Below are 16,130 nucleotides of genomic sequence, written 5' to 3'. Positions count from 1 at the left end.
ATACACACATGTCCTCACAACACCCGCCCGCCCCCGTTTTTTTGACCCGCTTGCTTGCAACCCTGGTGTGGTGATGGCTTTTTATTTTTTTAAACATCTTTATAGCAGTGGTACTCAAGTGCACCAAGTACCACCTAAAAAAAAAAAAAAAAAAAAACATCCGTCATGACCAACATTAATTTAATCAAAACAGATTTTTTAGTCCTAAAAATATATAAATATATATCTGGTGGTATTGTAAGTCACAATTTGAAAATTAACAAAACGGTGCTATCAAGCTAATTTTCATCGCTTCTCCTAGAGAGTTGAAATCATTCAAATCTTTCGACAGTTTATGTTAAGAAGGGATTTAGTGGGGGGGGGGTGCTTAGAGTATTGGTTGGAAAATATAAATTAAACACCCTATATTTGCTTTAGTGTACCACAAAGTGAGCTGAGCTGAATCTGGGCCCCGGTCCTGAGATTTGACACCTGTATTTTAAATCAATAACCAAAAATAAAAATAAATTCTCCTTAGACCCAAAAGGTTTGCGAATGCCGCGCCCCCCCCCCCCCCCACACACACACACACACATTGAATCACGATGAGTCAGGGATGTATTTTTGCGCACCGTGTGGGTGACTGCGAGCTATCACCCGGGGATAGTCGCATCACTGGGCTCTTACTGACGAGTTTTCTGTTGTTGGCCAACTATAAATTCCAGCAACGTGACATTTATGAAGCACTGCAGCATCAAGTCTTTCATTGTTTACAGCAGTACTGTTAAGTGTTTTTATGAGAACACACAGAAAGGGGCTTTTGGAAAACTCCACCTACCGAATTTCTAGAGTTGAAATCACTGATTTCTAGAAATGGCGATTTATTGATTTTTTTTGTTTGTTTGTTTTTTACATTAGCTTTAAAATCCTTTTTTAATGAGAGTGGATTTCCTCAAAAATGTGCCGGCAAATTACCAAGTAGGAGTTTGCCGCAATTCCCCCAAAATGGCTGCTTAAAACCAAAATGGCCGACTTCCTGTTTGTTTTCAGAGAGAAGTCCTCAAATTTTTTTCATGCATCCTGTGGTGATAGACATCCGTTTTTTGTGTCGCTTGTTGAAACTGCTGTCAGGTCTTTTTTTTTTTTTTTTCCCCTGTGGTCGGTACTGATTGAGTTTTGGGGGCGGATAAGGTCACATTAGTGACTCCGAGCATATGCGCATTTTCGCCAGGAGTTATGCACTTGCAAAAATCGGTGAGCTTGGTGAAGCATGTTGAGGCAGCATAATGCGTGACAATTTAAAGTGAAAGTAAGAGTAAATCTTCCTCTTTTGACTACTGCTTTCACATTGCAAAAAAAAAAAAAAAAAGCCCCTGCTTATAATAGTATTTTCTCGAAATTGTGTTTTGGGGGGGGGGGGGGGGGGGGGGCTTGCTAACGTGCAACGTTTGATCGTCACGCATACCAAGAATTAATAGCTACATAATGAATTTAGTGCCTGAGGACGTGTACTAAATCCTGACATTGTGCTCCCTTTGTCACAAGTATGATCATCAATTTCATGCATAATTCTATTTATACAATAATTCAGATCACTATTTCCCCAACTTTTCCAGCTCAAATTAGAAATGAAACCCTTCACCCCCCCAAAAAAAACAAGATTAAAGCCAATCGTGGTCTGACAGTTATAGTGTACACCACAGGTGTCAAACTCAAGGCCTGGGGGCCAGATCTGGCCCGTCACATCATTTTATATAGCCTGCGAAAGCAAATCAAACGTTAACTTCTACAATGATTGCAAAAATCTGCCCCAAAATTTCAGCTTCTCATATGTATTCAATAAGCGTGATATTGTAAGCATTTTCTTGCGACCAAAACCCCTCATTACAGTAGATGACTTCTTCATATGCATTTCGCAGTCATAACAGCCCTCCAAGGGAAACGGTCACTGAATGTGGCTCGCGACAAAAATGAGTTTGACACCCCTGGACTGCACACTCTTAGGATCTTTTGTTGACCATGATCAGGCTAAGGCAGAAATGGATGGCCCGATTCTGACTCTCAACTCGAGACTCCAGGAGGCTTTGGATGCACTTGTGACTCCACACGCCCTGGACCAGATGTTGTCTTTAAAGCGCATTTATATGGCAGACACAGAGAGGTGTGTGTGTGTGGTGGTGGTGGTGGGGTGAGGGGGGCAGTTTAAAGGGTTTTTTTTTTCTTGTGTATGTGTGAAAAAACATTGACCCAGGCCTTTAAGCCAAAGCCATTTGACCGACTGTGGTGAACAAATCCATCCGTTCAGGTCGCACCATGCCATGAAATCCAATCTGTACACATGATGGTCATGTGACTATGTGTGTCAAAAGTCATTGCACTTTATGGAAGTAGAATCAAACAAACAAAAAAAAATCGAAGTATTAATTTTATTTGTGAACTTAAGTAAAAGATGGTGCTTTTTAGCCTGGCGCCAGACAATGCAAGTACACATACCTGAAAAATCTACTCAAGTAGAGTAATGAAGTATTTTATTATAGCAGGTGCGTTGCAGTGTAAGGAGACCAAAGTAAGCGACTGAGGATACTGCAGAAGGGAGTTACATTTGCATGAAATTAGCGGGGAGATTTGCCTCCAGAGATACTGTATATAGTCACAGCGCAGCGCATGCATAATTATGCAATAATAATGCTCTGCAATTTGCTAATTCGAGGACCCTGTTTGCACAAAGTTCTGCATAAACACGCCGGAATCATTTGACATGGGCACCTTTCATATGTGCGGGGAAATGAGGCTACATTCTTTATAAATTAACTTTAATTTCATCTGCGCATCAATTCTATTAATGATATAATTCAGAAATAATAGAAAAAAAAATATTATATTTTTGTGAAAGAAACAAATTCTAGAATATATTCACCGGAGAGCAAATAATATAGAATGGGTGAGAATTACAAAAACAAAACTTATAACCCACACTGGCAGCTGCGGAGTCGCAGACTCGGCACACCATTCAACAAAATTCCCGCTTAGCAACCGTTTATTTTTAGTGGCTGACTCGGAAGGTAAATGTAGCCTTGTCACAGAGAGCATCACATTGACCTGCAGCCCCCCACTCCATCACCTTCCCCTCCACTCTGTGCCTATTTCTGTCCTCCGCTTTGGAGTCATTGATAGAACTACCTGTCCCCCTCACCCCACCCCATTTGCTTGCATCCGCTCTCCATCCGTCCATCCCCCTCCTATCTCGGCGGGTCGTCAGCGTCTCCATGGTCTCCCCGCACCCCCGCGGAGCTCACGCACTTAGTACGCTCTGCCTGTGCTCTCGCCTTGTAAGGGCAAAATGCAGTTAGTGGTGGTGGGAGTCTGGGTTGGGGGGCGGGGGGGTCGTACCAGCGTGGGCAGGCAGGTGAGGGGCAGCGCCTGTGACGAGAGGACAGGGATGCGTTTCGAGGTAGAGGAGGAGAGGGATGAAGATGGCTCGGGATATAATGGTGTGATGGAGCTGGAGTTACTATTCGTATCCAGGAGGCGACGAGTGTGTGACGCATGGCTACTCGTGGGCCTTGTTGTGTTGCTCGTTTTTGTTTGCAAGCGAGCTTCGGATGCGCCGCCACTCGAAGTGATTCCAAACGTAGGTTGCCGCTACATTTGTAGGTGTTAATGGAACCTACTAAACGGTCAAAAGCATCGTTACAAAATGAAATCACTTCCAAGGAGCAGAGCATCGATACTAAGACTGTAGGGACACATCAGCAGCCCAAAAATGCAAGCACTTTATTACCCCGTTTTGAAATTCTCTTTTATGAAGTGTATTTTATGATGATGAAAAATCAATTTCTATTTTGCAATGCATTGCTATTTTATATTTAATTAAAAATATGGAACACAAAATGATGGTATTTTTTTTTGGGGAGGGCTGGAATGGATTAATGGCTTTGCACTTGCTTTTCATGGGATACAAATTGATTTGATTTGTAAATTTGTCTTTTGTCACGGAACTAATACGTCAGTGCCCTACGTTATGGTAAAAGATGGTGGACAGTGTGCAAAAACAGCCAAAGGCGGTAGACACCAGTCACCGTTCCCCAACATGTCTGCTTTTAATGATTTTTCTTCAATATTAAAACTGCTTTTGTATCTTTGGCACATCATTTTTTTAAATCTGCCGTTTAGACGTTGCTGCATGGATTTAGCCTTGACAGACCAAACTATTTTTGCAAATGCTCGCCTGTGATTCTGATTTCATGCGCCAGCGCTTGAAATGGAACAAAATGGAGTTCGGCCCCAATTTGAGCGTGTGTGTGTGCGTGTGTGTGTGTGTGTGTCAGAGAGCGGTGACTGTGTTAGTTCAGCTGCAGCAATTCTCAGTATTGCACCTCCCGTGCAGCAGGAGGCTCGGCCGGCCTGCCTGCCTGCGAGGTGCAAGCAGGTGCTAATTGGGCTCCGATGAAAATGGGGGTTGCGCGCGAGGAAAGCCTGGTGTGGTGTTTACTCAGCATGTGTGTGTTTAAATCATAGTGACACCTCTCCCCGCACACTGCTACTTCACTTTGAGATAAATAAACCAGAGGGGGAAAAGTACTCACACCTGGTTCAACGGATACTTGTTTGAAAAAGAAAAAAAAGTGGTAAAAGTATTGATTCGACTCATTTCCATACATTGTGGCCTGTTTTGCTGCTGCCTCTCCTCTTTAGGGTGAAAGAATGATGTGGGATATTTTCATTGCTGTCAAATGTAAAAACAGGTCAAATTTGGCCTGAAAATTCTGGTAGGGTTGCATAAAAGTTAAAAAATGTAGACTGTGAAACGGGCTTAAGTAGTTGTCGGAAAAATAAACACTCAAGTACAAACACCCGAAAAATCTACATAAGTAGAGTAAAAACGTACTTATACTTTGTTACTTCCCACTTGGTGATGCCGAGTGGGAGAGTGGCTCCCGGTTGAGAAAGACAGAAACGCAAATCCGTTTAGTCACAGTACCCCGAGTGAACGGCAGACGGGTGGCATATTAAGCCAACTGCTAAGTGTGTCACTGAGAATGGAAAGAATGATGTTTGCTTCAGCATTTTATCTCCTCAAAACATCATCTTTTTAATCTCCTTCGACCCAGAGGCAACAAAAAGCCACTGAGAAGCCCCCCCACCCCTCCCCACCTCACAATCTTCGATTTGAACTCGTCATCTCTCCGATGTGTCTCCCAATCAGCTTTGTCTTTTGAAGGAATGAGTGAAAACAAACATACCAATATATGGGGCTTGAGATCGTTCCCTGGTGTGTGCCTCTTACATGAAGATTCGATCAAACAGCCCAAGAGATATGGCGGTGCGGTGATTGGTTAGCTATATTGAAGCAGGATAAATGGAAGTTGCCTCTTTTGGCAGACAACATTAGCAGGAACAATTTGGTAATGCAATATTACTACGCACCCCCATTTTCATAGCGAATCTTTAAAATTATCTTTCAGGAAAGAAGTCCTTCTGGTCTACATGCACAAGTAAACATAGGCATGTCATGAGGAAATAAAAGGCATTATTAGGTGTCACTGCTGTTAGATGGATGCTTTGGTGGGGAAGGAGGTGGTGATGTTTTTTGTCAACTCCACTTTCCTCCCTCCATGTTGGCTTTAGTATCCAACTATAGAAGCATGCCAACATGTCTCCCCCTAGAGCGCGCCTCTTCTCAGTTTGACGGCAACCCTCTCTGTGGCGATCCCCTATCAGTTGAAAACAGATCACGGATTACCCCCGGCTTTAGGGTTTCGAGTCTGATGTCCACACAAAGACTGAAGGCCCACTAAAACACATTTCCAATAGTACGTTTTTTTTTGTTTTTTTTTAACTGACTAAATGTTTTATGATGTAGAGCGTGTAATTCTGGTTATCGAGATACGCAAAATTACTCTGCACTAAATGCCTTTCGCTTATGTTTCACAAGCAGTTAACATTTCTTGGTACCACTTTGGCGTCATCTAGTGGAATATTTGTGACAATGCACTGAGTTTTTAAAGCAGTTTTTTTTCCACAAATGCTTCATAATTTCGTTTAATTCAGGCAAGATGTAGTTTCAGTTAGTGTTTGTGTAAGCATTTTCGTTTTTATTTCATTTCGTTAGCAAAATGTTTTGGGATTTTGCTTTGTTAGATTTCATTACATAGCATGGATTAGGGGAGGGAATGCAAGTGACAAATGTGAGCCGCTTTATGTTTTGGGTGTAAAAACGTGGATTCTTATGCAACCCCACACATAATTATGAAGCGCGCGCTTAAAACAACACATGTTCCCATTATGACAAATGAGGCCTTGTTTATTGTTGAGCACCAAGAAACACATTGTTTGGGTTTAAATAAATGGAAAAACTTTATGAAACTAAACAAAATATATCAGATGTTAAAAACGATAATCAAACGCGAAAAAAAAAAAATCAATATCTGTATTTTGTGGAGTAATCCTTGGGTGACACCACCAGGCCTCGTCCTTTTCTTGCTCCTCGATACACCGTCTCCACAATGTCTATCATCTCCTGTTTGTCCTCCATTGTCCAGTTGATCTTGTTGTTGTTGCCGGTGCCCAAATCAATCATGATGTGCTTGTTCCTTGAGAGGAGCGAGGACATTTGACTGTGAGACAGACTAAAGTTAAACAAAATAACATGAAGGACTCTGAGCAATTTACCTAAAAAAGAACATGACAGTGCAGGGGTCGTACAACTCGTACATCTTGTTGAAGTCAGGCACTTCTGTGATGTCCACCAGGTAGATGACGGCAAAGTTTTTCACCTGTTGGAGCAGCAAAATTGATTATTTGTTACAGGAGATAAATCATGCATTCGATTTTTTTTTTGTAATTAATTCACAGGTGTCCTTGCAAATCAACGACACACTATATTTCTGCCGTGACTGAAATAAGTCCATTTTTTAGAGACGTTCCACAGTATGTTTACAATTGCGCTTGTTTGTGCTATTGAAGTTGTTTTTGACGAATACGCTCGAACCGACGCCAGTAGCACTCCACGAACCTTTTCGGCGATGCTGTACAGAACCTCGTCCATTTTCATACACGTCGGGTCCCAGTCGTGTCCGAAGCGGATGACGAGCACTCGGTCCTCCTCGGACAGGATGGCTTGGTCGACCTGCCAGCCATTGTGGAGATGCGGTAGCATATACGACATTTTCAAACGTCGCTTTCCACTCCCCGCTCCTGAAATCGACAACAATATCTGATGGGCGCAACATATTTTTTGTCATTTAATATAATCGTTCTGAAATTAGCAAAAATTATCCGGAACGGAAAACAGATTGTGTGGAACTGTTAGCCCGATAGCTAATGAGTTACAGTATTGGGTTAGCATTACGAATGTCAGTTTAAGACACCGAATCAAACAACTGTTAAAATACTTCACAAATTACACACTTACCTTTGTTGTAGTAGTAAAAAAAAGTGCTATACCACTGAAGGAATGGTTTAAATGTGCAAAATTAAGCGTATTTTCGCAATTCCAGACTGACGCTTTTTGCAGAGAACGTTGCTGATAGGTTTTCTGACGTAATCAGCAGGCGACGGAAGCACATCGCGGTGATCTGATGTTTTGATTCAACGCTTTGTGCACAGAAAATTAAAAAATGCTGTTTTTTTATTCTTAATAGCAAAAAAGGCGTATTTTGATACACTATTATTAAAATGGGATACAATACAGTATTGAAAACTCGGATAAGAAAAGGAACTATAAGCTATTAGAAGTGCTTATTTTTCACATTTTTTAAATGAATATTGGTTATAAAGAGTTACGTGAACCTAAGTCTAGGATAATCCAACAGTGTACGTATAGAGAAAAGTTAATGACATAATAGCACAATCTAAAAAGGGGACAATGGGTTTATTTTTTAACTGTTGCTCAAAGTCCAGTGCAAGTGTTCACAAAACAGCAGTAAACATATATTTAAGTGCACCCACTGTTTAGAAGTGATATTTAAAACAAAATTATTGTCCGTCTGGCAGTGTTCTTACTCAAACCTTCCGTGGATTTACCTCCTTTTCAAAGTCTTATCAAATTTGGTGGATTTGCAGTTAATGAGTATGTGAATGTGATCAATGGCATCTGTAAGCATGGGAACAAGTTTTGGTGTTCCCTATTATAGTATTATCCTACGTCAAAAAGAACTTTACCATTCCCCCTTTGTTTTGGTCAGGCATAGAGAAGTAACAGACACAACACTTATGACAATGGGAATACTGTACATCCTCTGAGGTCCCTAGACACTGAGAGAAGGAAAATGAGCCTCATTAGTGAGGCTTTTTTTTGGGTGATTTTCTTTTTTTTAACTAAACTTTCATTTGACAGTACATAACACGGATTGTTTAGCTTCAAGGCCACGTCGTATGCCGTAAAGAGACACAATAACAAAACATTTATTCTCTTGTGCAATTCATTACAGTACAAATAGAAATGACACTGAACAAAGATCCAATGGTTATAGGAAACTTTCCAGTCTATGACATAGCAGCATATTATGACACTCCTTTTCAAAGAGTGTACAAATCACCATTTAAGATATGTCCGAGCCTATCGTCAATTCCACTTTCTACATGCTACATAATTGCATGGATGTGGTTCAGAATAGCCGAGCATGAGCTATTTCATGTTAAGACTATTTGGCCTATGACACGTTTGTTTGAATATTGGGGGGGGAAAAAAAACTACTGCCATCAACGCTAATCATCCCTTAAAGCTGATATAGGCATCTTGTAGTCCGTATGGCTGTTTCTTTCTTTTTTTTTTCTTCACATTGTTCAGCCAGTCCAGAACAGGCAACGACAACAACAAGAAAAATCTCTATTGAAATGTCACGTGACTTTCCCATCGCAACACAGTTCCTTCCACCGCATCCCAGTTACTTGGGAAAGGCTCGAGCTAGCACATGGCCCGATGAACATTCACTTTGGAGACGCAAATGGACTCCCATCAGTAGTCCCCCCCACCCCATCCCCACCCCCCGCACATTCCATGACTCCCCGAGCAAAAATAAAATAACATAATATCCATCCAATTTCCATCGACGTCCCTCTTGCGAGGCTGCACGAATAATCCGCTACAAAATCATGTTTTACAATCCCTGATGAGCACTTAAACATAATTACAACACCGGAACATACAGTGTTAAGGTTGAGTACGGTAGATTGATTCAGTGTACTCTTTGCTAGTTGGAGGGGTGTTCCGGACACGAGCGATTCACTTCGAACCACTCGTCTATACACCTGGTTAAAAAAAAAAAAAAGAGAGAGAGAGAGAGAGAGAGAGAGAGAGAGAGAGAGAGAGAGAGAGAGAGACAAAAGTTAAATTTGCAAAATAATACTTCACTTAGTGTTTCCAACTCTTCAGTTCTCATGCACACATCGTATGTTTCAGGTCACGAATATCCTGACATTGAGAAATAGATATGTCATACTTCTGTGTATTGGGAATTTCTCCATTGCGAGACTAATAAAGGTTTTCTTATCTTATCTTATCTTATCTTATCTTATCTTAATCCCACTTTAAAGCAAAGTGAGTTTGCATTTATACCTTAAAAAAAAAAAAAAAAAAAAGCCCAAATCCATTTTAGTGGCCACAAGTCAAATTTGACTCAGAACAGCCTCAGTTTACACAAACTTTGAAGCATCTGTAAAATATTTTTAAATGATTTCCTTTTAGTGTATTTCATCATCTCGCGGGGTTAAAAAAAAAAGAGGGTATTTCTATTCCTGTCAAATGTCACAACTAGTCAAATTTGAACTAAACGGTACATAAGGGTTAAGCGGTTTGGAATATAAATATTCTGACTCAATGTTTGCTTGCCAAGGAAAATAAGAGTATTTTTTTTTAAATTATGTGTCATAGCTTTCAGCTATTGGAAGACAAGTTGGTCCAACGTTAAATAGTACAGTAGTAGTGAAGGATAGTTATGAAATGTGTGACCGAACTCTGCATTTAAGGCAATATGGTGGAATAAGTATTCGGCAGCATGATGCCCTCGTGTTAGCTTGCTCGTCTGCCTCGCAGTTCTGAGGTTTGGTGTTGGAAACTCTGGGCCTCAGTCAGGTGCTCCACACCTTTCCTCGTGGAGTGAAGATGATCACCACAAAGGTGAAGGAGCAGCCCCAAAATACATGAAAGGAACTTTTAAGCATTCTCAAGTCACAGTCATGGAGCCATGTACTGTCAAATCTTGGATGAAACCAGTGACTCAAAATATACAAAGAATTTGTTCACCGGAATATATTAAAAAAAAGGAGTGGCTTCAGAAGAAGCATTTAAATGTGACTTAGTCAGTCTTCATCTCAACCCAATAGAAAACCTGTTCAGGGAGCTCGAGCGTTCAATTGTGCCAACTCTGTACACTGTATTGTGTGTGTGTGTGTGTGTGTGTGTGTGTGTATAAATTACCCTTTATGGTAGATACAGAGGCAGGGGAGTCTGGCAATGGTGTCGCCTTGCTCCAGCTCCTCTAAGCAGATGGTACATTCCCCAGAATCTCTGGACAGGATGTCCTCTGAGATGGGAAAAAAAAATAGAGAGATATATACACAAACCAAACATAGTATCAAATGTCAGATGAGTTACTGGACCCTGGGTCTTTGTAACTTGTGAAAGAATTTCAATCGAAGCATCCTTTAGGATGACAGAAAAAAAAAAGTCATCTGAAGCATGTAGCGTGCTTCGTGCTTTTTCTAGCGGCAATGGGCCCTCGTATCAAAACCCGGGCTTACTGGTGGCACTGCCATCTACTGTATATATCTAAACTCGAACCAAGGATCGAGATCATAGTATCTGCATGGTTAAGGAGAGAGATAAATGCAATACTGCATTGATTTCTACTGTGCATGGTGGAGGTCATGAATAACTGAAGAGAAGCAATCGTAATTTTTATATGATCTCTCAGCGGATGACCCGAGGGGCTAACCCAGTTTACAAGTATTTCAAGGTATGACTTTGCTTTGACTTGCTTTGAGCAAAACAAAACCCCAAACAGACATACAAGACTTCAATACACCCAGGCATGTATTCTTTATCCTCTACAGAGAACAGCTATTATCATAGCTTACCGGAGACTTTTAACTGGTTCCATGTAGATCCATGTATTTGTATTCTACTGCCCCCAGGGGATCAAGGTACACACATCACAAGGAGCAGCACAATGCTCATTGAATTGAAGCAAAAAATGATGCCAAAAACAGTCAAATTCATTGCAATCTCTAATTATGTCATAACGGTATGTTTTTGATCAAGTCCATTATTAAGGAGTGCCTCCATTCGAATGACATGTATTGCTTCCCCCTTCCTAAAAGCATTATGGTGTCGCTCTTACTGTTGTAGGTGAGGCGCGATTTGCTGAAACACATGAGCAGATGTTTCTCAATTTCCTCCGACACCATGAACTTGGAGCACACGGGACAGTGGAAACCTGTACAGAGCAAGATGAAGAGGACCCAGATGTGGTCTCCAAGTGAAAGGTACACAACCTAACACATCCTTCCGGAAAGACACCATGTGACCGTTTTAGTACGCACAGCATGCCATGGACTTTTGGACTCGGTTATCTGTAAGCCATTCTTTTCATTTCAATTGTGCAAGGTCATAATGTACCTCGCAACACATTCTTCTGGAAACACACTGCATGTGACTGACTGGGTTTAGTGTTTAATCAAGTCATAATTTGAAGCCCATATATGTGGATTTGGAGCAGCTTCTGGGCCAGATTAACCGGGCAAGCGTCCACTCGCCGGAGTTTGACAAAATCCAAATCGGGAAATGGCCTCCCCTGCATCATATGTGCACCATGTGTCCCGCGAGCAAGGCCAGAAAAAGAGGAACAGCACGTGGACGCGACAGAAGACCTGCTGCTCATTAATGATTACACTTCCTCGTCGGGGAAATCACCACGGGGAGTCGTATCAGGAGAAGTCATAATAAGGAAATGACATGCATGCACCGTAAAAGCTTTGTTTCAATTACAGTATATGCTATTGGGGGAGGTGAGACACTGTTTTGAGTAAGTTCTGTTTTGTCTCCTTTAGGACACACCCCACCAGGAAGTGTATGTATGTGCGCGAGCGTGTGTGTGTGTGTGTGTGTGTGTGTGTGTGTGTGCGTGCGTGCAAATGTGTAACTAGCAGGCAGCTCTTATCTGCTGACCTACATTATGCACTCTTCCCTCTCGCGGTCGCTGCGAAAAACAGGCCGGTTTTGCAAGACGGTTAAAGCGGGAGGAGGGGAGGGGGGGGGGGAGAAGACTCTTAAACAAAACAGCCACCTGTGGCTGCAATCAAACGGCGACGGCTGTTATACTGTAAGTGCCATATGTCCCGCTGGGAAAATACAAGCAAAGCAAAGTAAGGCCTTGTTAAAATATGCAGACGGTAAGCTAGCATTAACGTTGATAGGACACGCACGGTAAAGTTAGGCCACATTGGAGGTGACGTGTTCTTCAGAAGAGAACAATGGATAGAGCCAGAGCAGGTGGGTGTGGGCAATATGTGACACGTGCGTCATGTGCGACCGCAAATAAAAACCCTGTGTGAAATAAAGTGAAGTTATTTTCCGTTTTGGGGTCATGGCATGGCTCCTCGTGTTTCTCGGCATTAAAGAACCTAAGTCTTGTTTTTAACTTTAAAAAAATCAATCGCCAGAAAAAAAATCTGCATCTTTTGCTGGGCCGCAAAGCCTAACCCACCTGAGCCCATCCCAACTGACTTGGACGGGAGACAGGAGGTACACTGGTCTCGGCCAATCGTAGGGCGCATATCGACAAGCAGCCGTATTTGCTTGCTTGTAGTAAATGCATCGGCACGGCTTTTGCATCCAAATCAGTCCCCGATTTAAACCCTATTAAGCATGCATTCACACTTATGGATAATTTAGAGTTTTCAATTAACCTCAGACGTTTTTTAAATATGTGATTACTATGGAGTACGCCGATAATATGCACAGAAAGGCTGTTAAAAAAATCGAACTCATAACCTTCTGCACAATGATCAACTTTGACCCTCGAGCGATCTGATCTTGAGCTTACCTGTCAGCAGGCGGGGGGACAGATGAGCCGGTAGGGACCCTATTAGTAGCCTGTGGCCCTCGGGGGTCATCTGGCCCTCGTCTTCGCCATCCGTGCCGTCCAGACTTTGATTGAGAGCGTGCGAGCCGGGCCTGCCCCCGGCCGGTATGCTGAGGCCGGAGCTGGTGGGACCCCCGCCCGTGTACCTGATCCGGGGGCCCTCGGGTCCATTGGTGTACCTGAAACCGGCGAACCTTTCCCCTCCGCCGGTGTTCCCGGACGGCAGATCGGAGCTGGAATAAGCCCGGGTCCTGCCGTCATACACGGGACTGCTTTGTTTGGCCCCCATGCTGGTTTTTGTCTATTGTTTTGGTGATCGGGGCGAAGCTCGTCAAGCTCTTGAGTGGGGCTTAACACATGCTTACCGTCCTGACGAGGTGACAGCAACAAAGAAAACGCAAGTCAAAGCGACATTGCCGCGTCGAGACAACATCTTAAAGTTCCAGCGTTGAGCGTAAAAGTGCGCACTGGCTGACACGCAACTTTAATTTTCCAAAGGGGCGTTTTTTGTTGTTATTTTTCTTTCTTTTTCAGCTCGCCAGAGCCCTCCCCCTTCGTTCTCGTTTAGCCCCGAAACAAAACAAAGGTTGGGGAAAAAAAAGAAGAATCTTGTCAACTGGACGCCATCCGTTGATCCTCGGGGAGACGAGCGAATGATTTAGAGTTGACACGCATCCCACGTAGTTCAAGTTTGTTTTTGTTCGAGACTGTGGACAGTCTGCAGAGAAAAATACAAGCAGGGATTGCCCTCCTCCTCCCTTCCGGAAGCCTACGTCAAGGGGAGACTATTGCCTTCAAAGTAAGAGCACAAGCGCGCGACCCTACGCGTTTAAGTCACTCTGTAATTTAACATTTAACTTTTTATTTTACACTTAAATATGTATTAGAATTAATATGCTTCAACGGTACTGATTTACAATTGTGTACTTGGTTGCATAAACCACACATGTTTTGTATTTTGAAGATCGTAAACCTTTTTCCTCGTTTCCGACCCGTGCTTGACTCCCAAGTCGGGCGCCTGCGTCAGGTGGCTCGTGACGTCAGATTCAGATCCAGTGAGCCCTGCGGCCTGTTGTTGGTTCAGGACTTGTTGCCATCGTCAATCGCAGGCTTCATATAAACAAACAACCATTCTCGCTCACACCTACAGACAACACATTCATATTTACTTGCAAATCCGTTGCACCACATCATATGCGTTGAAGTAATTCTCTAGACTTAAACCCGGTAGAATATGCATTCATATTCACCCATATGGGAAATGCAGAGTCTGAAATGAACCCAACATGCATATTTTTGGAATGTGGGAGGAAGTCAGGGAGGACATGAAAACTCCACACTGAAAGGCCTGAGTCAAGATTTGAACCAAGACTCTTGTGAGTGTGAGACAGGCATGCTATTTCTGTGTTGAGCCATGGACCGTGGTGTGTCCATTTGTGTGTTTTTGTGGAAATATTGCTGGCGCTTGAGGACCTCAGAATTTTTCTTTGAGAACTTTAAAGTGATTGGGGAAAAAAAAGAAAATCCGCAACCCTGGCAGACCTAATAAATTTGCCCACATTTTTTTAAGGGGTGGGGAGTGGATTTTTGGATTGGGCTAGGGCCACATATGTGTGTTGAAAGTTGACAGCAGTCAATGACCTGTTTTTGTTTTTTAGTTTTTTTTTGGTGACAGTGAACAACAACAAAAAAGGCATGACAAAAGGGAAGAAAATCGAGCACTTGGAAAAATTCTTTTTTTTTGCCATTTGCTTGTCTGGTGGGAGATGCTATTGTGCATGTGGAAGTTTTCCTTGACCTTAGGCAAGTGATTATTTTTTATTTTTTTTAGCATCTTGAAAAATTAGTAATTTTACGACAGCCGTGAGCCTAATGAAATGGATGGAACTTGATCCCTGCAAGGAAAAAAAAAACCCCACTGCACAACAACCAAAAATTGGGTTCACACGCTTTATTGGAACAATTGCACACACCCACGCACGTCTCAAGGGGGCAAACGCATTAAAGATACATTGCATGAAGAACATCAGAAGAGGCCTAGGATGACACTAACACAGGCTCAAGAGAAACCGTGAAGAAGGTGGTGATTGGCAGGTTGGCTCTCGGCGGCAAATAACAACAGAAATGAGATTTACTTTATTGGAAAATCTGGGGAGTACAACTGGAGTCCACCTCTGTGCCTCTGTGTACAATGTCTACTAATGTACCTGTGATTACAGGACTCCACAACTTTTTCCTGGACCAAAAATGTGCATACTGTACTCCCCCTATACTGACTTTATTCTGCCGTTTGCATCTGCATGTGGTTAATGTATGCTAAATTTAAAGGTATGTGAACGGCTTGTGCTGGGAGAGGCAAGGCAACAACTAGGAAGACCACAGTTAAGAGATAAAGATAAACGAGGGTGTCATGTGACACTGCAACCAGGAAGCGCGTCAACTGCAGCACAGGGCCTTTTGTTGTGACAGTCACAAGACAGCAAAAGAGGGGGAGAAAAAAAAAAATCCCTTCTCTTACGGTGATGTAACCCGAAATACTCTCCTTGCCCCTCCTGATAAGCAAACACGTAATACGCTTTTTAGAATCGCAGTCAAAACACTTGAGGTTCACTTCGGATCGCCAATGGAAAAATCTCCACGCTTCGCCTCATCTCGGTGTGTTTTTTTTCACTCCTCCGTCCTCCTCTCTGGCGTTTGCGCGTTGTCGCCAGGCGAGCGCAGAAAGTGGGTTAATGGTCACATTCGCCAACCGGGAAGTCGTGCGGTAACCGCTGCCGTGCAGTGGAAGGTTAACTGAAAACGGTGAATGATTATGATGGTTGCGCGTCGGCGTAGGTCACGTAAACCCTGTTTTGTTTATGTGCAGCGGGACTGAAGGGGACAGGGTTCAACCAAGTGCAACAGAGCGCACGCCTTTAGAAAGCAAAGCAACATTCAAGAACATGTTGGTGCATTTTTTTTTTTTTGTAATATGGCCCTGTGTGTGTGTGTGTGTGTGTGTGTGTGTGTGTGTGTGTGTGTGTGTGTGTGTGTGTGTGTGTGTGTGTGTGTAGTGAGCCCCCCCGG

General features: G+C 42.7%; 2 protein-coding genes and 1 long non-coding RNA gene across 4 annotated transcripts; 1 reads left to right on the top strand and 2 right to left on the bottom strand.

The window, feature by feature from the left end:
- Window positions 1-6,262: 6,262 nt before the first annotated feature.
- On the bottom strand, window positions 6,263-7,546 carry txnl4a (thioredoxin-like 4A). Of its 2 annotated transcripts, none has more exons than XM_019876304.1 (4): window positions 7,394-7,546; window positions 6,995-7,176; window positions 6,652-6,755; window positions 6,263-6,572 (listed from the first exon to the last, which is right to left on the bottom strand). In XM_019876304.1, the coding sequence occupies exons 2-4, from the start codon at window positions 7,145-7,147 to the stop codon at window positions 6,401-6,403; spliced, it is 429 nt and encodes a 142-aa protein (XP_019731863.1). In that variant the 5' UTR covers window positions 7,148-7,176; window positions 7,394-7,546; the 3' UTR covers window positions 6,263-6,400. The 2 variants fall into 2 exon arrangements, with proteins under 2 accessions (XP_019731863.1, XP_019731864.1); XM_019876305.1 differs by having other exon boundaries at window positions 6,995-7,178; window positions 7,397-7,546.
- An 815-nt stretch (window positions 7,547-8,361) lies between these two features.
- LOC109519637 (E3 ubiquitin-protein ligase ZNRF2) lies at window positions 8,362-13,779 on the bottom strand. Its single transcript, XM_019876303.1, has 4 exons — window positions 13,026-13,779; window positions 11,322-11,417; window positions 10,400-10,505; window positions 8,362-9,231 (listed from the first exon to the last, which is right to left on the bottom strand). Exons 1-4 carry the CDS (start codon window positions 13,351-13,353, stop codon window positions 9,174-9,176), a joined length of 588 nt encoding a protein of 195 aa, XP_019731862.1. The 5' UTR covers window positions 13,354-13,779; the 3' UTR covers window positions 8,362-9,173.
- Window positions 11,404-14,575, top strand: LOC109519640 (uncharacterized). The gene is made up of 2 exons (XR_002168994.1): window positions 11,404-12,472; window positions 13,771-14,575. It is a non-coding gene; the product is annotated as an uncharacterized LOC109519640 (long non-coding RNA).
- The last annotated feature ends 1,555 nt before the right edge of the window (window positions 14,576-16,130 follow it).

The sequence above is a fragment of the Hippocampus comes genome, unplaced genomic scaffold (assembly GCF_001891065.2).
Source record: "Hippocampus comes isolate QL1 unplaced genomic scaffold, H_comes_QL1_v1.1 scaffold244, whole genome shotgun sequence".
Classification (NCBI taxonomy): domain Eukaryota; kingdom Metazoa; phylum Chordata; class Actinopteri; order Syngnathiformes; family Syngnathidae; genus Hippocampus; species Hippocampus comes.
Note: the sequence above shows the minus strand (reverse complement) of the source record. Positions and strands in the feature narration are given on the sequence as shown.